Genomic DNA, 16,802 nt, shown 5'->3' on the forward strand with positions numbered 1-16,802 from the left:
AGAAGGAGAAGGAGATTATTACATTTAAAATTGGTTGGATGGGCCTGTAATAGCAGTGGTATGGTGCTATCGTCCTTATATCTCTGAAAGCTGCTCCAGGGATGTTGCTGAGCAGCAGAGAAGAAATCAATACGAAGATAACTTAATTTTCATCGGCCGCTTGTGGACAGCAGCTTTTTCCATTTCACCTGTGCTGAAGCTAGTAGACTGGACGGTTTTTGAACCAGGAGGAAAACTGTCCAGTCTAAATTCACATGTAGGTAGCGTGCCTCTCAATCTCTGCTTCATGACGGGTTGTCTTGGCAGCCTTCTCTTAGGCAGACTCTCCCGGCCCAATCCACAGCTGAAACGTACAGCGCTGCCTTCAACGTTATTTAGCAGACGGGAATTAGATTTAATAGCCCTTAATGGGCAACTAGACGGTGCCTTAAACCTTTGGTGGATCCTACACTAAATGAGAAGCTCATCCTACTTATTTATTTCCGTCCATAGTCGTGCAGCTCTTTTTATTTATTTATTTAGTTTTATATACCGCCCTATTCCCGAAGGACTCAGGGCGGTTTACAGGGCAAAGTTTAAAAACAATATAAAAGTTAAAACGGACGTAGAATTAAAATAAATTAAATTAATTACTAGCCCAACAAATTAAAACAAAGTGTAAAACTTAAAACCCCTCAGTCCAGGCCAGATAGATCAAAGAGCCAGGTTTTCAGGTCCCGACGAAACGAACGAAGGTCGGGGGCGGTCCGGAGTTCCACAGGTAGGTTATTCCATAGGGCAGGCGCCCCCATAGAGAACGCCCTCCCTCTGGGGATCACCCGCCAGCACTCCCTGACCGGTGGCACCCTAAGGAGGCCCTCCCTATGGGAGCGCACAGGATGATGGGAAGTTTATGCTGGCAGAAGGTGCTCCCTAAGGTAATCCGGGCCCATGCCATTTAGGGCTTTATAGGTCATCACCAGCACCTTGAATCTCACCTGGAGGGCAACTGGAAGCCAATGCAGCTCGCAGAGAAGAGGCGTTACACGGGAGTATCGGGAGACCCCCATCACAACTCGCGCAGCCGCATTCTGCACCAGCTGAAGCCTCCGAGTGGTCCTCAGGGGCAGCCCCATGTAGAGAGCGTTGCAGTAGTCTAACCGGGAGGTCACGAGCGCATGGGTGACTGTGCGTAGGGCATCTCGGTCCAGATAGGGCCGCAAATGGCGCACCAGGCGAACCTGGGCAAAATCCCCCCTGGTCACGGCTCCTATCTGGTCTTCCAAACTGAGCTGTGAATCCAGGAGGACGCCCAAGTTGCGAGCCCTATCGACGTGGGGTAACACCTCACCCCCCCATAGTTAACGATGGACAAAGCTGGTTCTCCCGAGATGCCGGTATGTACAGCCACTCAGTTGAAGCCACTGAGTCGAAGCCTGTTTCTCCGCATCCAAACCCGGACCGCCGCTAGGCAACGGGACATCACGTTGAGGGCATCACTGGGTTGGTTCAGGGTGGAAAGAAAAACCATGAACATCTTCGGAACCCCCAAAGGTTGTTTTCCAAAAATCAACCAGACTTTCTTGGTTTTTTTCTTTGAAAATGTTTTGCTTCTTATCCAGGAAGCTTCATTTCAAGGGGGAAAAAAAACAAACAAGAATAGATCAGAACAGAACAGAATAGAGCTGGAAGGGACCTTGGAGGTCTTCTAGTCCAGCCCGCTGCTCAAGCAGGAGAGCCTATACCAGGGGTCGGCAACCTAAAAAAGAAAAAGAGCCACTGGGAACCGGTTCCATCACAAATTAAAAAAAGAGGGAGCCGCGTGCGTGTGTCCATGCACGCGCATGCGCAAAAAGGTTTTTTGCGCATGCGCGGACGCACGCAGCTGCCATTTTTTAAAAAATGAGATGGAACCAGTTCCCGGTTGCCCGACGGCGACAGCCCGTCTGCAAAGCTGCCGCTTTCGGCAGCTTTGCAGACGGGCCGTGGCAGCTTCCTCAAAGAGCGGCGCCCCTGCCCATTCCGAGAGGTGCGCGCGCACCTCTCCGAATGACCAGAGGTGCGCGCGTACCTCCGCGCGAATGGGCAGCGGTGCCGCTCTTTGAGGAAGCTGCCACGGCCCGTCTGCGAAGCTGCCGCTTTTGGCAGCTTCGCAGACGGGCCGTGGCAGCTTCCTTAAAAAGAGAGCCGCCCCTGCCCATTCCGAGAGGTGTGCGCGCACCTCTCCGAATGACCGGAGTTGCGCGCGCACCTCCCCAAACCTTTGGGGAGGTGCGCGCGTACCTCCGTGCGAAGGGGCAGCGGCGCTGCTCTTTGAAAGAGCGGCACCGCTGCCCATTCGCGCGGAGGTACGTGCGCACCTCTGGTCGTTCGGAGAGGTGCGCGTGCACCTCTCGGAATGGGCAGGGGCGCCGCTCTTTGAGGAAGCTGCCGCGGCCCGTCTGCGAAGCTGCCGAAAGCGGCAGCTTCGCAGACGGGCCACAGCAGCTTCCTCAAAGAGCGGCACCGCTGTCCATTCAGGGAGGTGCGCGTGCACCTCTCCAAACGGGCGGTGCCACTCTCCATTTGGAGAGGTGCGCGCGCACCACTGCCCGTTGGAAGAGGTGCGCGCGCACCGGGCGGCTGGGAGCCGCAAGAGACGGCTATACCATCTCAGACAAATGACTGTCCAGTCTCTTCTTAAAAATCTCCAGGGATGGAGCGCCCACGATTTCTGGTGGCAAGCTGTTCCACTGGTTGATTGTCCTCACTGTTAGGAAGTTTCTCCTTAATTCCAGGTTGTTTCTCTCCTTGATCAGTTTCCAACCATTGTTTCTCGTCCTGCCCTCTGGTGCTTTGGAGAATAACGTGACCCCCTCCTCTTCTTTGTGGCAGACCCTCAAATGCTGGAACCCTGCTATCATGTCTTCCCTGTTTCTTCTTTTCTTTAGAGTAGCCAAACCCAACTCCCGCAGCCGTTCTTCCTATGGTTTAGCCTCCAGGCCTTGGATCATCTTAGTTGCCCTTCTCTGAATTTTTTCCAAGGTCTCAACATCTTTTTTGTGATAAGGTGACCAAAATTGGCTGCCGTATTCCAGGTGTGGCCTCACCAGGGTTTTACAAAGTGGTACTAATCCTTCTCGTGTTCTTGATTCTATGCCTCTGTTTATGCAACCCCGGATTGTGTTAGCTTTTTTGGCTGTTGCTGCACACGGCTGGCTCATGGTCAAGGGATTTCAATTCCCATCCAGTCAGAGCTGATGAAGCTTCTGGGATGAGAAGCGAAATCTCTTCAAAGAAAAACAAGAAAGGCCAGTTGCCTTTCGGAAAAGCATCTCCAGGACAACCGGGACCTGGATCGATTGAGCATCTCCACAGACCTCTTCTGATGGCCGCGTCTATCACTTCTTTCTTGCAGGGGCTGGAACAGATGCCAACGTCTCCATGATCGTTTGGGGAGAGCATGGGGACAGTGGGACCTTGGCTTTGAAGGAGTCCCACAAGTCCAACAAATTTGAGAGGAACCAGCTGGATGTCTTCCATTTTCCTGACATCTTCAGCCTCGGGGATCTGTGCAAAGTGCGTATCTGGCACGACAACAAAGGTAAAGTCAACAGTTATGCTTAATTTTAAGGGACAACTTCTGAAGATTCCAGGGTAACCCTCAAAAAGGGTTTTAAAAACAAAGGGGGCACCCTGTGATCAGAAATCATGGGTGCACCATCCCTGGAAGATGGAGGGCTGGACTATTCCTCTAAGGTCCCTTCCGGATCTGTTCTGTTCTGTTCCATTCCGTTCCGTTCCGTTCTATTCTGTATTCCAATATCTATTCTATTCTGTTCCATTCCATTCCATATTTTCTCTTCTCTTCTCTTCTCTTCTCTTCTCTTCTCTTCTCTTCTCTTCTCTTCTCTTCTCTTCTCTTCTCTTCTCTTCTCTTCTCTTCTCTTCTCTTCTCCTCTCCTCTCCTCTCTTCTCTTCTCCTCTCCTCTCCTCTTCCATTCCATTCCATTCCATATTTTCTATTCTATTCTATTCTATTCTATTCTATTCTATTCTATTCTATTCTATTCTATTCTATTCTATTCTATTCTATTCTATTCTATTCTATTCTATTCTATTCTATTCTATTCTATTCTATTCTTTCTATCCCATCCTCTAATTCTATTCTATTCTATTCTATTCTATTCTATTCTATTCTATTCTATTCTATTCTATTCTATTCTATTCTATTCTATTCTATTCTATTCTATTCTATTCTATTCCATATTGTGATACTAAAGAAATCAATTTGATGTTGAATTTGATAACAGCAGCACGGTTAGTGGTGGGACAATATTGGAAGAAGGATAGTTTGCCTACTAGAGAAGAATGGGTACTTAAGGTATCGAATCTTGCAGAAATGTCTAAGATTTCTGCTTATTTGAAGGATCATTCGCAAGAAAGATATATTTCAGTTTGGAGGAGATGGATAGATTATATTCAGAATAAATATGGGACTAAAAAGTTCCATTTAGCTTATGAGTAGATTTTAGATTGTTATTAATTTTAGTATTAGTATTGATTATATTTTTGTTTAAGTTATTATTATGTTTTTAATAATTTGAACGTATCAATGTTAAAGGGGAGTTAAAGCACATTATGAATTTGGTTAATTTTATAATGGATAATTTTAGTTAGAATATGATTATTATATCTATGACCCTGTATTCAGCTCTGGGAAGTGGGGGGGAGGGGAGTGGTTTGGGGCGGGTGGGTTTTGGGGATATGTATTGTAAAATTTTTTTTGTAAAACTCTTTAATAAAAAAAAAGAAATGGTATAGGGTTTCCTGCCTAAGCAGGGGGTTGAAGACCTCCAAGGCCCCTTCCAACATCATCATCATCATCATCTTCAATCATTATCATCATCATCATGTCTACCTGTACCTTGGAAGATGCCAGAATAAGGGATAAAATATTATGGGACAATGATGTCTTAACCCTGTCTCAATTATGGGCTGATGTTGAGATAAGGGCAATGTTATGGAACAGTGGTGGTTACATGCAAGATGTGGGGATTCAGCCACAGCGGTGTTAAAAGGAAGACTTCCTGGAGACTTCCTAGGAAATGAAAAGTCATCAGCCTAAAGTTGCTGAGGTTGAGAATCACTGCTCTGCTCAGTGAGGGATTCGAACCGAAGCAGTATTGAGTGACAGCGGTCTACCATCTGATTGAAGACTTTGAATGAAATGTTGGCCAACACGTCTCTTGGGAATAGATTCTACAGTCCAGCTCCTCACACCGTAACCCACATTTTTTTTAACATTCAGTCAAAACCTCTTTCCTGTAATCCATTATTCTGTATCCTGCATTCTGGGGTGACCAAGGTTAGACCTTGCAAACACATTACCCGTTATTCTGCTGTTCTATTCAATTCTTTCCAAGTCTTTTCAATCAATCTATCAGAATAGAGCTGGAAGGGAACTTGGAGGTCTTCTAGTCCAACCCCTTGCTCAAGCAACCATTCCAGACAAATGGCTGTCCAATGTCTTCTTGAAAACCTCCAGTGTTGGAGCACCCACAACTTCTGGAGGCAACTTCTGTTCCACTGGTGAATTGTCCTCACTGTTAGGAAGTTTCTCCTTAATTCCAGGTCGCTTCGCTCCTTGATTAGCTTCCATGCATTGTTTCTTGTCTTGCCTTCCGGTTCTTTGGAGAATAGTTTGACCCCCTCCTCTTCCTCGTGGCAGCCCCTCAAATACTTGAATACTGCTATCGTGTCACCCCCTAGTCCTTCTTTTCTCTAGACTGGCCAAAGTCAACTCCTGCAACCCTTCTTCACATGTTTGAACCTCCATGCCCTTAATTTCATAGGATTGCATTTGTTTTTTAGGGCCCTAGCTGTCTCTTTTGTCCAATTTTGAACCTGATCTAGTTTTTCTGGCACCCAGAATGAGACACAGTAGGGGGGGGGGGAATTAAAAAAAAAAGAGGATGTATTTCTTCCCATACTTTGCAAATCATTTCCGTTAAATCTTAAAATTGCATTTCTTTCTCTCTTTTTTAGCCACGCAATATGTCTCTTTTGTTGTTGTTGCTTTTGTTGTTCCAAATTTGGTAAACAATTATCTTTCCCACATCTTTTTCACACGTGCTTTTGCCCTGCCAGAAATTCTTTCACTCGATATAACCTGTGCATTTGCGCTGACTTTTCCGAAGTGAAGATTTTTGCATTTGTCTCCGGTAAATTTAATCCTGTCATTATTATTCCTTCTGTTCCCTGGTTGATTTATTTCGATGTTTCAAGGCATTTGCTGTCCCTCCCAGGTTTTGTGTCCTCTACATATTTGAGGAGGGTGTCTTCCACCTTCTCATTCACTTCATTAATCAAAAGATTAAAAAGTTCAGGATCCAGAACTGGGCTGCGTGGCCCTTCACTTGATGAGCAGACCCTGAGTAGAGTCATTAAGCCAGCTAGCTAGCAATTAATTGCAGACCTCACAAGTGTTGCTGTCAAGCCAACATATGTCTATGTGTTAAATGTGATTTCAGCTTCTGCTCTGCCCATAGCTCATTATTACAGAATAACAGAGTTGGAAGGGACCTTGGAGGTCATCTAGTCCAACACCCTGCTCAGACAAATGGCTGTCCAGTCTCTTCTTAAAAACTTCCGGTGTTGGGAAAGGAAGGAAGGAAGGGAGGAAGGGAGGGAGGGAGGGAGGAAGGAAGGAAGGAAGGGAGGGAGGGAGGGAGGGAGGGAGGAAGGAAGGGAGGGAGGGAGGGAGGGAGGGAGGGAAGGAGGGAGGGAGGGAGGGAGGGAGGGAGGAAGGAAGGAAGGAAGGAAGGAAGGAAGGAAATTGAGATGGTATGGGAAAGAGGAGAGAGAGAAATATGGAGGAAGGAAGGAAGGAAGGAAGGAAGGAAGGAAGGAAGGGAGGGAGGGAGGGAGGGAGGAAGGAAGGAAGGAAGGAAGGAAGGAAGGAAGGAAGGAAGGAAGGAAAGAAGGAAGGAAGGAAATTGAGATGGTATGGGAAAGAGGAGAGAGACAGAAATATGGAGAAAGGAAGGAAGGAAGGAAGGAAGGAAGGAAGGAAGGAAGGAAGGGAGGGAGGGAGGGAGGGAGGGAGGGAGAGAGAGGGAGGGAGGGAGGAAGGAAGGGAGGGAGGGAGGGAGGGAGGGAGGGAGGGAGGGAGGAGTGGTGGGATTTAAATATGTGAACAGCCAGTTCTCTGCATGGATGCCATTTCCGAAAGTCCATTCTGGGCCTGGGCAACAAAAAAATTAGCTACCAGAAGGAAGAATAACAGAATAACAGAGTTGGAAGGGACCTTGGAGGTCATCTAGTCCAACCCCCTGCTCAGGAAGAAAACCTTATACCATTTCAGACCAATGGATGTCCGGTCTCTTCTTCAAAACTTCCAGTGTTGGAGCACCCACAGTTTCTCGAGGCAGGTTGTTCCACTGGTTAATTAATTGTTCTCACTGCCAGGAAATTTCTCCTTAGTTCTAAGTTGCTTCTCTCATTCACAACAACAACAACAACAACAAACAAACAATAATAATAATAATAATAATAATAATAATAATAATAATAATAATAATAATAATAATTGGAACGGACCTTGGAGGTCATCTAGTCCAACCCTTTCTCAGGCAGGAAACCCATAGTAGTAATCACATTGCCAATACAGTCCTGGGTTGCATAAACAGAGGCATAGAATCAAGATCACACGAAGTATTAGTACCGCTTTATAAAACCCTAATGCGGCCACACCTAGAATTCTGTTCACCATATCACAAAAAAGATGTTGAGACCTTAGAAAAAGTTCAGAGAAGAGCAACTAAGACGATCCAAGGCCTGGAGACTAAAACATACGAAGAACGGCTGCGGGACTTGGGTTTGGCTAGCCTCAAGAAAAGAAAAAATAGGGGAGACATGATAGCAGCGTTCCAGTATCTGAGGGGCTGCCCCAAAGACGAGGAGGGCGTCAAGCTATTCTCCAAAAGACCAGAGGGAAGGGCGAGAAACAACGGTTGGAAACTGACCAAAGAGAGAAGCAATCTAGAATTAAGGAGAAGCTTCCTGACAGGGAGGACAATCAACCAGTGGAACAGAAGTTGCCTCCAGAAATCGTGGGCGCTCCATCCCTGGAGGTTTTTAAGAAGAGGCTAGACAGTCACCTGTCTCAGATGGTGTAGGTTCTCCTGCTTGAGCGGGGGGCTGGACTAGAAGACCTCCAAAGGTTGCTTCCAGCTCCTACTCCAGACATGTCAAACCCAAGGCCCAGGGGCCAGATCCGGCCCGCGAAATGGTTTCATGCGGCCCGCGAAGCCATCCTGGAAACAGTGAGGGAATGGCCCCCGCTGCCTTGGCCCTGGCCCAGAGACCCTCCTTCTGCCAGAGACCCCCAGATCTGTCCCACTCCTGCCCAGGCCCCCATAGGCCCCCTTGATGCGAACGATGTAGAGCTGGCCACGCCCACCCAGTAGGCCATACGCACTCTAGCCACGCCTACCCAGTAGGCCACGCCCACCCAGGCCACACCCACTCGGCCCCCTGAGGGCAACCGCAATGTTGATGCGGCCCTCAATGAAATTGAGTTTGACACCCCTGTCCTACTCTATTCTGTTCTGTTCTGTTCTTCCAAAGCAATAAGATTTTTGTCTTCTAACAGGAATCGCACCTGGCTGGCATCTGGAATATATTGACATTGAAGACACTCTGGTCGACAAAACTTTCCGTTTCCAGTGTGACTGCTGGCTTGCCAAGGGTGAAGCTGATGGGCAGATTATACGGGAACTGGCTTGTGCGAATAATGACATTTTGGAATTGAAAGAACGTACCAGTAAGTTGAACAACAAGCAAGAAAAAACACATGCACAGGTACAGTATAGATCAGGGGTGTCAAACTGCTGGCCAGGGGGCCGGATGTGTCACATGGAAGCCCAGCTCCAGCAACGGGGAAAAAAGTCACGAGACGTCACACCACATCATCTGACGCAATGAGTTTGAGACCCCTGGTATAGATGGTACCTTGCTCAATAGTTGCAACTGCGAGAGGGATCTCGGAGTCCTAGTGGACAATCCCTTACACAGGAGCCAGCCGTGTGCGGCAGCTGCCAAAAACACCAGCGCAATCCTAAACTGCATTAACAGAGGGACAGAATCGAGACCGGGTGAAGAGTTAATACCACTTTACAAGGCCTTGGTAAGGCCACACTTGGAATCTCGCATCCAGTTTTGGTCACCACGATGTGAAAAAGGTGCTGAGACTCTATAAAGAGTGCAGAGAAGAGCAACAAGGATGATCAGGGGACTGGAGGCTAAAACATACAAAGAACAGAATCGGGTATGTCTAATTCAGTGAAGGGAAGGACAAGGGGTGACATGATAGCAGTGCTCAATATTTCAGGGGCTGCCCCAAAGAAGAGGGAGTCAAGCTATTCTCCAAAGCACCTGAAGGCAGGACAATAAACAATGGATGGAAACTAATCAAGGAGAACAGCAACCTGGATTAAGGAGAAACTTCCTAACAGTCAGGAGAATCAACCAGTGGAACAGCTTGCCACCAGAAGTTGTGGGTGCTCCATCCCTTTTAAGAAGGGATTGAGCAGCCATTTGTCTGAAGTGGTATAAGGGTTTCCTGTCCTGAGCAGGGGGTTGGACTAGATGACCTCCAAGGTCCCTTCCAACTCTGTTATTCTGGGAGGAATGAGATGAGATGTCACTGAAAAATGGCTTTTTCAGCTTATAGCCTCTCCTTAAAGTTCTGAGGCCATATTCCTGTCACTTCTACGAGCAGACCCGTGGGTACAAATGGGATAAATGAGACAATGACACTGACTCTCCTTGTCATAAATGTCACGAGCACGGTCTTCTGGACGGCGGCACTAAAAAAATGAAAAAGAGAGTTTTTCTGTGCGTGGTCAGCTAATCTAATCTAATCTTATGAAAGCCTAAAGGGGGGGAAAATACAGTTGTCTTAATCTTACTTTTAGAGAGTCAGAGAAGTCAGCTGAATAAATCTCGCGAATGCGGTTCAATAGATTGATCCGTTGCCATGTGTTTTTAAAGCTCTAAATTTCACATATGCATGGAGATCAGGCATCCACATGTCCATCTAGGCCTGTCCAGCATGAATGTTGGCTAAATGAAGGCGACTCAAACTGCTGAAGCTGATGATTTTAACCATCCACTCTGCACCGGTGCAGCACTTCTGGAAACAAACAGGGCATCATAAGGGGAAGGAAGTTAAGAAGCTGTTGTAAGCAGAGAGTAACTAATGATCCCCTAGGGTTGCACTTAGAAGCACAGATGGATAGAATAGTTCTCCCGGGTTTTCTCGCTTTTGAGGGGAAAGGTGCCCCAGTCCAACCGTCTGGCAACGTCAAGGATCAAAACTGGGGCTCTTGTGGACAAAGCAGAAGAACAGAATAACAATAATAATAATTGGAACAATTCTCTGAAGACCTTAAGTGTAATCACCTGCTCAAATAGGAGACCCGATACAATTTCAGACAAATGACCTTCCAATCTTTTCTTAAAAATAGACTAGACTAGACTAGACTAGAAATATAGACTAGACTAGACTAGACTAGACTAGACTAGACTAGACTAGACTAGACTAGACTAGACTAGACTAGAATAGAATAGAATAGAATAGAATAGAATAGAATAGAATAGAATAGAATAGAATAGAATAGAATAGAATAGAATAGAATAGAATAGATCTGGAAGGGACCTTGGAGGTCTTCTAGTCCAGCCCCCTGCTCAAGCAGGAGAACCTATACCATCTCAGACAAATGGCTGTCTAGTTTCTTCTTAAAAACCTCCAGGCATGGAGCGCTCACGATTTCTGGTGGCAGGCTGTTCCACTGGTTAATTCTCCTCACTGTCAGGAAGTTTCTCCTTAGTTCCAGGTTGCTTCTCTCTTTGTTCAGTTTCCATCCGTTGTTTCTCGTCCTTCCGTCAGGTGCTTTGGAGAATAGTTTGACCCCCTCCTCTTCTTTGGGGCAGCCCCTCAAATAGTGGAAGACTGCTGTCATGTCTCCCCTGTTTCTTCTTTTCTTGAGACTAGCCCATGGGTCGGCAACCTTGAACACTCAAAGAGCCACTTGGACCCGTTGCCCAGAGGAAAGAAAACACTGGAAGCCACAAAACTCTCTCGCGCACATGCGTGCACAAGGGGGAGGAGCTTGATTGAAGAGAGTTTAATTAAAAAGAAATAGAGGCTGCTGTGCATGAGTTCTCTCTCTCTCTCTCTCTCTCTCTCTCTCTCTCTCTCTCTCTCTCTCTCTCTCTCTCTCTCTCTCTCTCCTGGCACGCTGGCTTCACGCTGTTCTCTGACAAGCTGACACACATTCTTACTAGGCTGGCTCTCCTGCCCTTGGTCTGCCAGTCCTCTTCCCCCACTCTGTGTGTGTGTGTGTGTGTGTGTGTGTGAGAGAGAGAGAGAGAGAGAGAGAGAGAGAGAGACAGAGCGCTGTTGCTTTCTGCTTCCTGCGGAGATGCAGCAAAGGCACCTTGTTCTCTCACCTTGTCAGAGAACAGCATGAAGCCGCTCTCTTTTTTTCACACACACACACACACACACACACACACACACAGAGAGAGAGAGAGAGAGAGAGAGAGAGAGAGAGAGAGAGAGAGAGAGAGAGAGAGAGAGAGCAAACTGGGAGCTGCAGGAGAAGGCTGAAAGAGCCGCATGAGGCTCCAGAGCCGCAGGCTGCTGACCCGTGGACGAGCCAAACCCAAGTCCTGCAGCCGTTCTTCATACGTTTTGGTCTCCAGGCCTTGGATCGTCAAGATGCTCCTGAACTAGGAACCATGGCGTGGGAAAAGCTAAACCAGGATGCTCGGCCTGAACTTTGTGCTCTCTCTTAACTTTCAAGCTTATGAGATCCTCACCATCACCAGCGACAAGGAGGAGGCAGAGAGCAAGGAAAACGTATCCATTATTTTTGAAGGCAAACGAGGCCGTTCTAAGGAGTTCGTCCTGGAGAACTCCTCCAGGAAGAGAAGATTTTTAAGGTAGGTTATTATAATACCATAATTATAACGGCCTGAACTGTTCCTTCCTTATAAAATGGAATGATTATAATCAGCAAACTTTGGGCTGATTAAAAGATTGCCCTTAATGAATGCGTTGATCAGCAGACTCTATTGCTCATTTTAAAAAAATAATAATTACTGTATGTGTAACTATATATCGTTATAAGATTCATTCATTGTGGGCCACAGTAGGGAATGCCTTTGCTAAACAGACGTATCTTAATTCTCTAATCTCCAAATAAATAAATTCCTTTCTTTTCCTTTAAAAGAATTGGGATGTTTATATGTGCAACATGATGTGTGTTAATTAATTGATTAAAATGTTTCTCATCAGTGCTCAGAGAACCTACATTAGCTCGGTGACCTGTCCATTCAGAAATGCTGGCTTGCTTGTGAGCACAATTATAGCTATGCCTTTAAATAAGGAAGAAGTCAGGAAACCTTTCAGACAAATTGGAAAATATGGTTTTTCATCTGGCATGAAATAAATTAATATTATATGTGGGTAAATCCTTCCTGGAACATTCTAGGGATGATTTAAAGATATAAGGCTATATAAATTTGTGCTAGACAGTTTCTGAGCTTTAAAACTATTTATTTATTTGTGTCTCTCTCTGTGTGTGTGTGTCTCTGTGTGTGTGTGTTTACGGTATGTTTGTGTTTGTATGTATGTATGAGAGAGAGTAATTGGCTCAAAGTTGGCTTTTATGCTTGAGGCAGGACTAGAACTCACCGTCTCCTGGTGATTGGCCCAAAGTCACCCAGATGGTTTTCATGCCTCAGGCGGGACTAGAATTCACCATCTCCTGGTGATTGGCCCAAGGTCACCCAGGTGACCTTTGTGCCTGAGGCTGAACTAGAACTCTCAGTCACCTGGTGATTGGTCCAGTCACCCAGCCTGCTTTTGTGCCTAAGGCAGGACTAGAACTCACTATCTCCTGGTGATTGGCTCAAAGTCACCCAGTTGGCTTTCAAGCCTAAGGCGGGACTAGAACCCACAGGGTGAGTTCTAGCAGGGTGCTTTAACCACTAGGCAAAACTGGCTGTTTTGTATGTTGCATTAATATTGCAACCATGTGCATTGCAATTAGTGATTGCTGGTCTGTTCATTAATACTTAAAGCTTTATCTGTGTTGGGGGGGATGCAATCTGCAGAGGAGCATCAGATGTATTCCAGTTTTCTTCAAAAAACGTTGATGATATTGCCGCCATCTCTGTTGGTCACTGTCCAAAAGATGGTAAAAGACTGAAGGCAAAAGCAGACACATATTGGCATGTTCAGGAAATTGTCATTACGGAGATGGAACTTGGCAACAAGTAAGTGCCTCATAATGAAAAGATGCATGAATGTCATAGACAAGGTGTGGGGAACTATGGCCCCCTCATGACTTGTGAACTTCAACTCCCAGAATTCATGAGCCAGCATGGGGGAACTATGGCCCCTTTGTGACTCGTGGACTTCAACTCCCAGAATTCCTGAGTCAGCATGGGGGATCTATGGCCCCTTTGTGACTCATGGACTTCAACTCCCAGAATTCCTGAGCCAGCATGGGGAAACAATGGCCCCCTCATGACTTGTGAACTTCAACTCCCAAAATTCCTGAGCCAGCATGGGGGAACTATGGCCCCTTCGTGACTCGTGGACTTCAACTCCCAGAATTCCTGAGCCAGCATGGGGAAACTATGGCCCCTTCGTGACTCGTGGACTTCAACTCCCAGAATTCCTGAGCCAGCATGGGGGAACTGTGGCCCCTTCATGACTCGTGGACTTCAACTCCCAGAATTCCTGAGCCAGCATGGGGGAACTATGGCCCCTTCCTGACTCGTGGACTTCAACTCCCAGAATTCCTGAGCCAGCATGGGGGAACTAAGTTCCCCTCATGAGTTGTGGACTTCAACTCCCAGAATTCCTGAGCCAGCATGGGTGGCTGAGGAATTCTGGGAGTTGAAGTCCACAAGTCATAAAAGGGCCAAGGTTCCCCAACACCGTCATAGACAATCGGTCACAGGCATCTTGGCTTGTGGTGCTCAAAGGTTTGTGATCCTGACTGCTGTACCGACAGTCCTCGGCTTGCAACAATTCACTTAGCGATCATTCAAAGTCACAAGGGCGCTGAAAAAAAGGGACTTAGGCCGTTTTTCACCCTTACAGCCGTTGCAGCATCCCCCGTGGTCATGTGATCAAAATCCAGAGGCTTGGCAACTGACTCGTCTCGATGACGGTTGCACTGTCCCATGTGTGTGTGTGTGTGTGTGTGACGTGATCCCCTTTTACGACCTTCGGACAAGCAAAGTCGATGGGGAAGCCAGATTCCCTTAATAACCCTGTTACTAAATTAACATCTGCCGTGATTCACTTAACAACTGTGGCAAAGAAGGTTGTAAAATGGGGCAAAACTCAACTAACAACTCCAAACACAAAAGCCCAAGAGGGTATAAAACCTCACTCCCTCCATGTGCTCACTCTCTTTTTCTTCCAGAGCCATCTTCCTGTCTGGCTCTCCTCTTCAATAAACTGCAACCTTCTTTTTAAAGCAGTCGCCACGTTGTTTATCCCTGGCTTGGACTGAACCCTGATGAAGACTTTTCCTTCAACAAACTGATGCGGAGTTTTGCCGCCAGAAGGAATTTAAACAAAAGGGTAACAAGCATTCAGCCAGAAAGGATTTAGTAAAGCTGGCACGATACCCGTTAGAGAAAGCCAGTTCTTCCTTGCCAAAGAAAAACAAGTCCTCTGCAGCAAATATTTTTTAATTTATTTCCATTTAATCCTTTCCCATTCAGCGCTCTCTTCTCTTCTTCCGGCAGGTATTTTTTCCAATGCAACGCAAAAATCCCACTCCGAGCCAAGAGGGGAGACTACAAGGTGTTTGAATGTTCCAAGGTGATCGAAAGCTTCGCCAGCAAAGCTCGGAGCTTGGCGCCCGTCCGATACGAAGTGATTGTCGTGACAGGCTCCCAAAAAGGATCCGGCACAGATGCCAAGGTCCACGTCACCATCTTCGGAGTGAACGGCGATTCGGGCAAGCGGCGTTTAAAGCAGAGATTCCGCAATCTCTTTGAGCGGGCTAGCACCGATCACTTTTACCTGGAGATCTTGGAACTCGGAGAGCTGAAGAAAGTTCGGATTGAGCACGACAGCAGCGGGCTGTCCCCCGGTTGGCTGGTGGAGCGAGTGGAGATCACCAACTCAGCCACGGGCATCACCACCAACTTCCCCTGTGGGAAGTGGTTGGATAAGAATAAAGGGGACCGGTTAACATGGAGAGACTTGTTTCCAAGAAGTTAGCGGCCTCTTTACAAGGTGTAATTTTCCGAAACACTTTTCCATCCATCTGGCTGGGGACGTTCCAGCCTGGAAAGCTTTCTTCAACAAATTAAATTTTAGAACAAAACAACTCGGCGTTTGATGCGAATCAATCTATCTCGAATGAAGAGAAGGATGAGGGGGGACAGGATAGCAGCGTTCCAATATCTCAGGGGCTGCCCCAAAGAAGAGGCAGTCAAGCTATTTTCCAAAGCACTTGAACGCAGGAGAAGAAGCAACGGATGGAAACTAGTCAGGGAGAAAAGCAACCTGGAACTAAGGAGAAACTTCTTCACTGTTAGAACAATTAACCAGTGGAACTACCTGACTCCAGAAGTGGTGAATGCTCCAACATTGGAAGTTTTTAAGAAGAGACTGGACAGCCATTTATCTGAATTGGTATAGAGTTTCCTGCCTGAGCAGGGGGTTGGACTAGATGACCTACAAGGTCCCTTCCAACTTCATCATCATCAATATTATTATTATTATTATTATTATTATTATTATTATTATTATTATTATTATTATTATTATTATTATTATTATTATTCAGGGCTTTCCAAAAATGGATCTCTTCACTTAGCCAACCCTTCCATTCCAAACCTCTTTTTTTTTTTCCTCCCCCACCTCAGAGAGAAATATTACAATTCCCAACCAATTGTAAATACACATCCAGGTCACTTGTACTTACAGATAATTTACCAAGTATTTTTTTTAAAAAAAAAACAAATCATATTGCCAGATCGCTGTTGTAAAAGCTCTCTGGTTTTTCACGTTTTGGCAGTAGTGGGATTCAAATAATTTAACAACCGGTTCTGTTTGTCGTCACCGGCACAATGTGCCTCACGGCAGCAGCAACACCACAAGCCTCACAGGTTTATGGCAACTGGTTCACCGAACTCAACAAAAAAATGAGGTATCGGTTCTACTGAATTGGTGCGAACCAGCTGAATCCCACCACTGGGGTTGTGGTCATTCATGCTTTTTGCTCCTCCTAGCTAGACGACTGCCAGCTGTTCTACACGGGGCTGCCCTTGAAGATCATTTAGGAGTTGTAGCTGATCCAGAATGCTGCCGCTGTTAGTTTGGGCCAGGGGTCTTCAAACTTGGCCCTTTTATGACTGGTGGACTTCAACTCCCAGAATTCCTCAGTCAGCATGCCTGGCTGAGGAATTCTGGGAGTTGAAGTCCACAAGTTTGAAGACCCCTGGTTTAGGCACTCCACTATGTTGGGTGACCCCTGGGCTCTGACCGCCACTGACTCTCGGAGGCCTTCCAGGTGCAATTCCAGGTGTTGGTTGTCACCTATCAGTCCTACATGCCATAGGCTGAGATCGTTGGCAAGACCGCCATTTTGTTATCATTTCTGTATGGGATGGGCATGCTCAGAAGAGCACCCTCTGGAAGCCTGTCCTCACTATTGAAGCACCTGCCGTAGGAACAGCTTTCCCTTCGAGATTCGGGAGTGGGTGAGGATACCTGAAGGCAGGACAAGAAGCAACGG

General features: G+C 46.6%; 1 protein-coding gene across 1 annotated transcript in view; it reads left to right on the plus strand.

The window, feature by feature from the left end:
• Nucleotides 1-15,280, plus strand: part of LOXHD1 (lipoxygenase homology PLAT domains 1) — a gene marked incomplete at its 3' end in the record, with an annotated part of 173,043 nt that extends 157,763 nt beyond the window's left edge. The window contains exons 36-41 of the mRNA XM_083351181.1: nucleotides 344-422; nucleotides 3,377-3,562; nucleotides 8,615-8,785; nucleotides 11,832-11,970; nucleotides 13,147-13,308; nucleotides 14,800-15,280. Of these exons, the coding sequence (XP_083207307.1) occupies nucleotides 344-422; nucleotides 3,377-3,562; nucleotides 8,615-8,785; nucleotides 11,832-11,970; nucleotides 13,147-13,308; nucleotides 14,800-15,280 (1,218 nt within the window). The remainder of the gene's footprint in view (nucleotides 1-343; nucleotides 423-3,376; nucleotides 3,563-8,614; nucleotides 8,786-11,831; nucleotides 11,971-13,146; nucleotides 13,309-14,799) is intronic.
• Between the last annotated feature and the right edge of the window lie 1,522 nt (nucleotides 15,281-16,802).

The sequence above is a fragment of the Vipera ursinii genome, assembly GCF_947247035.1.
Source record: "Vipera ursinii genome assembly, chromosome: 2".
Taxonomy (NCBI): Eukaryota; Metazoa; Chordata; class Lepidosauria; order Squamata; family Viperidae; genus Vipera; species Vipera ursinii.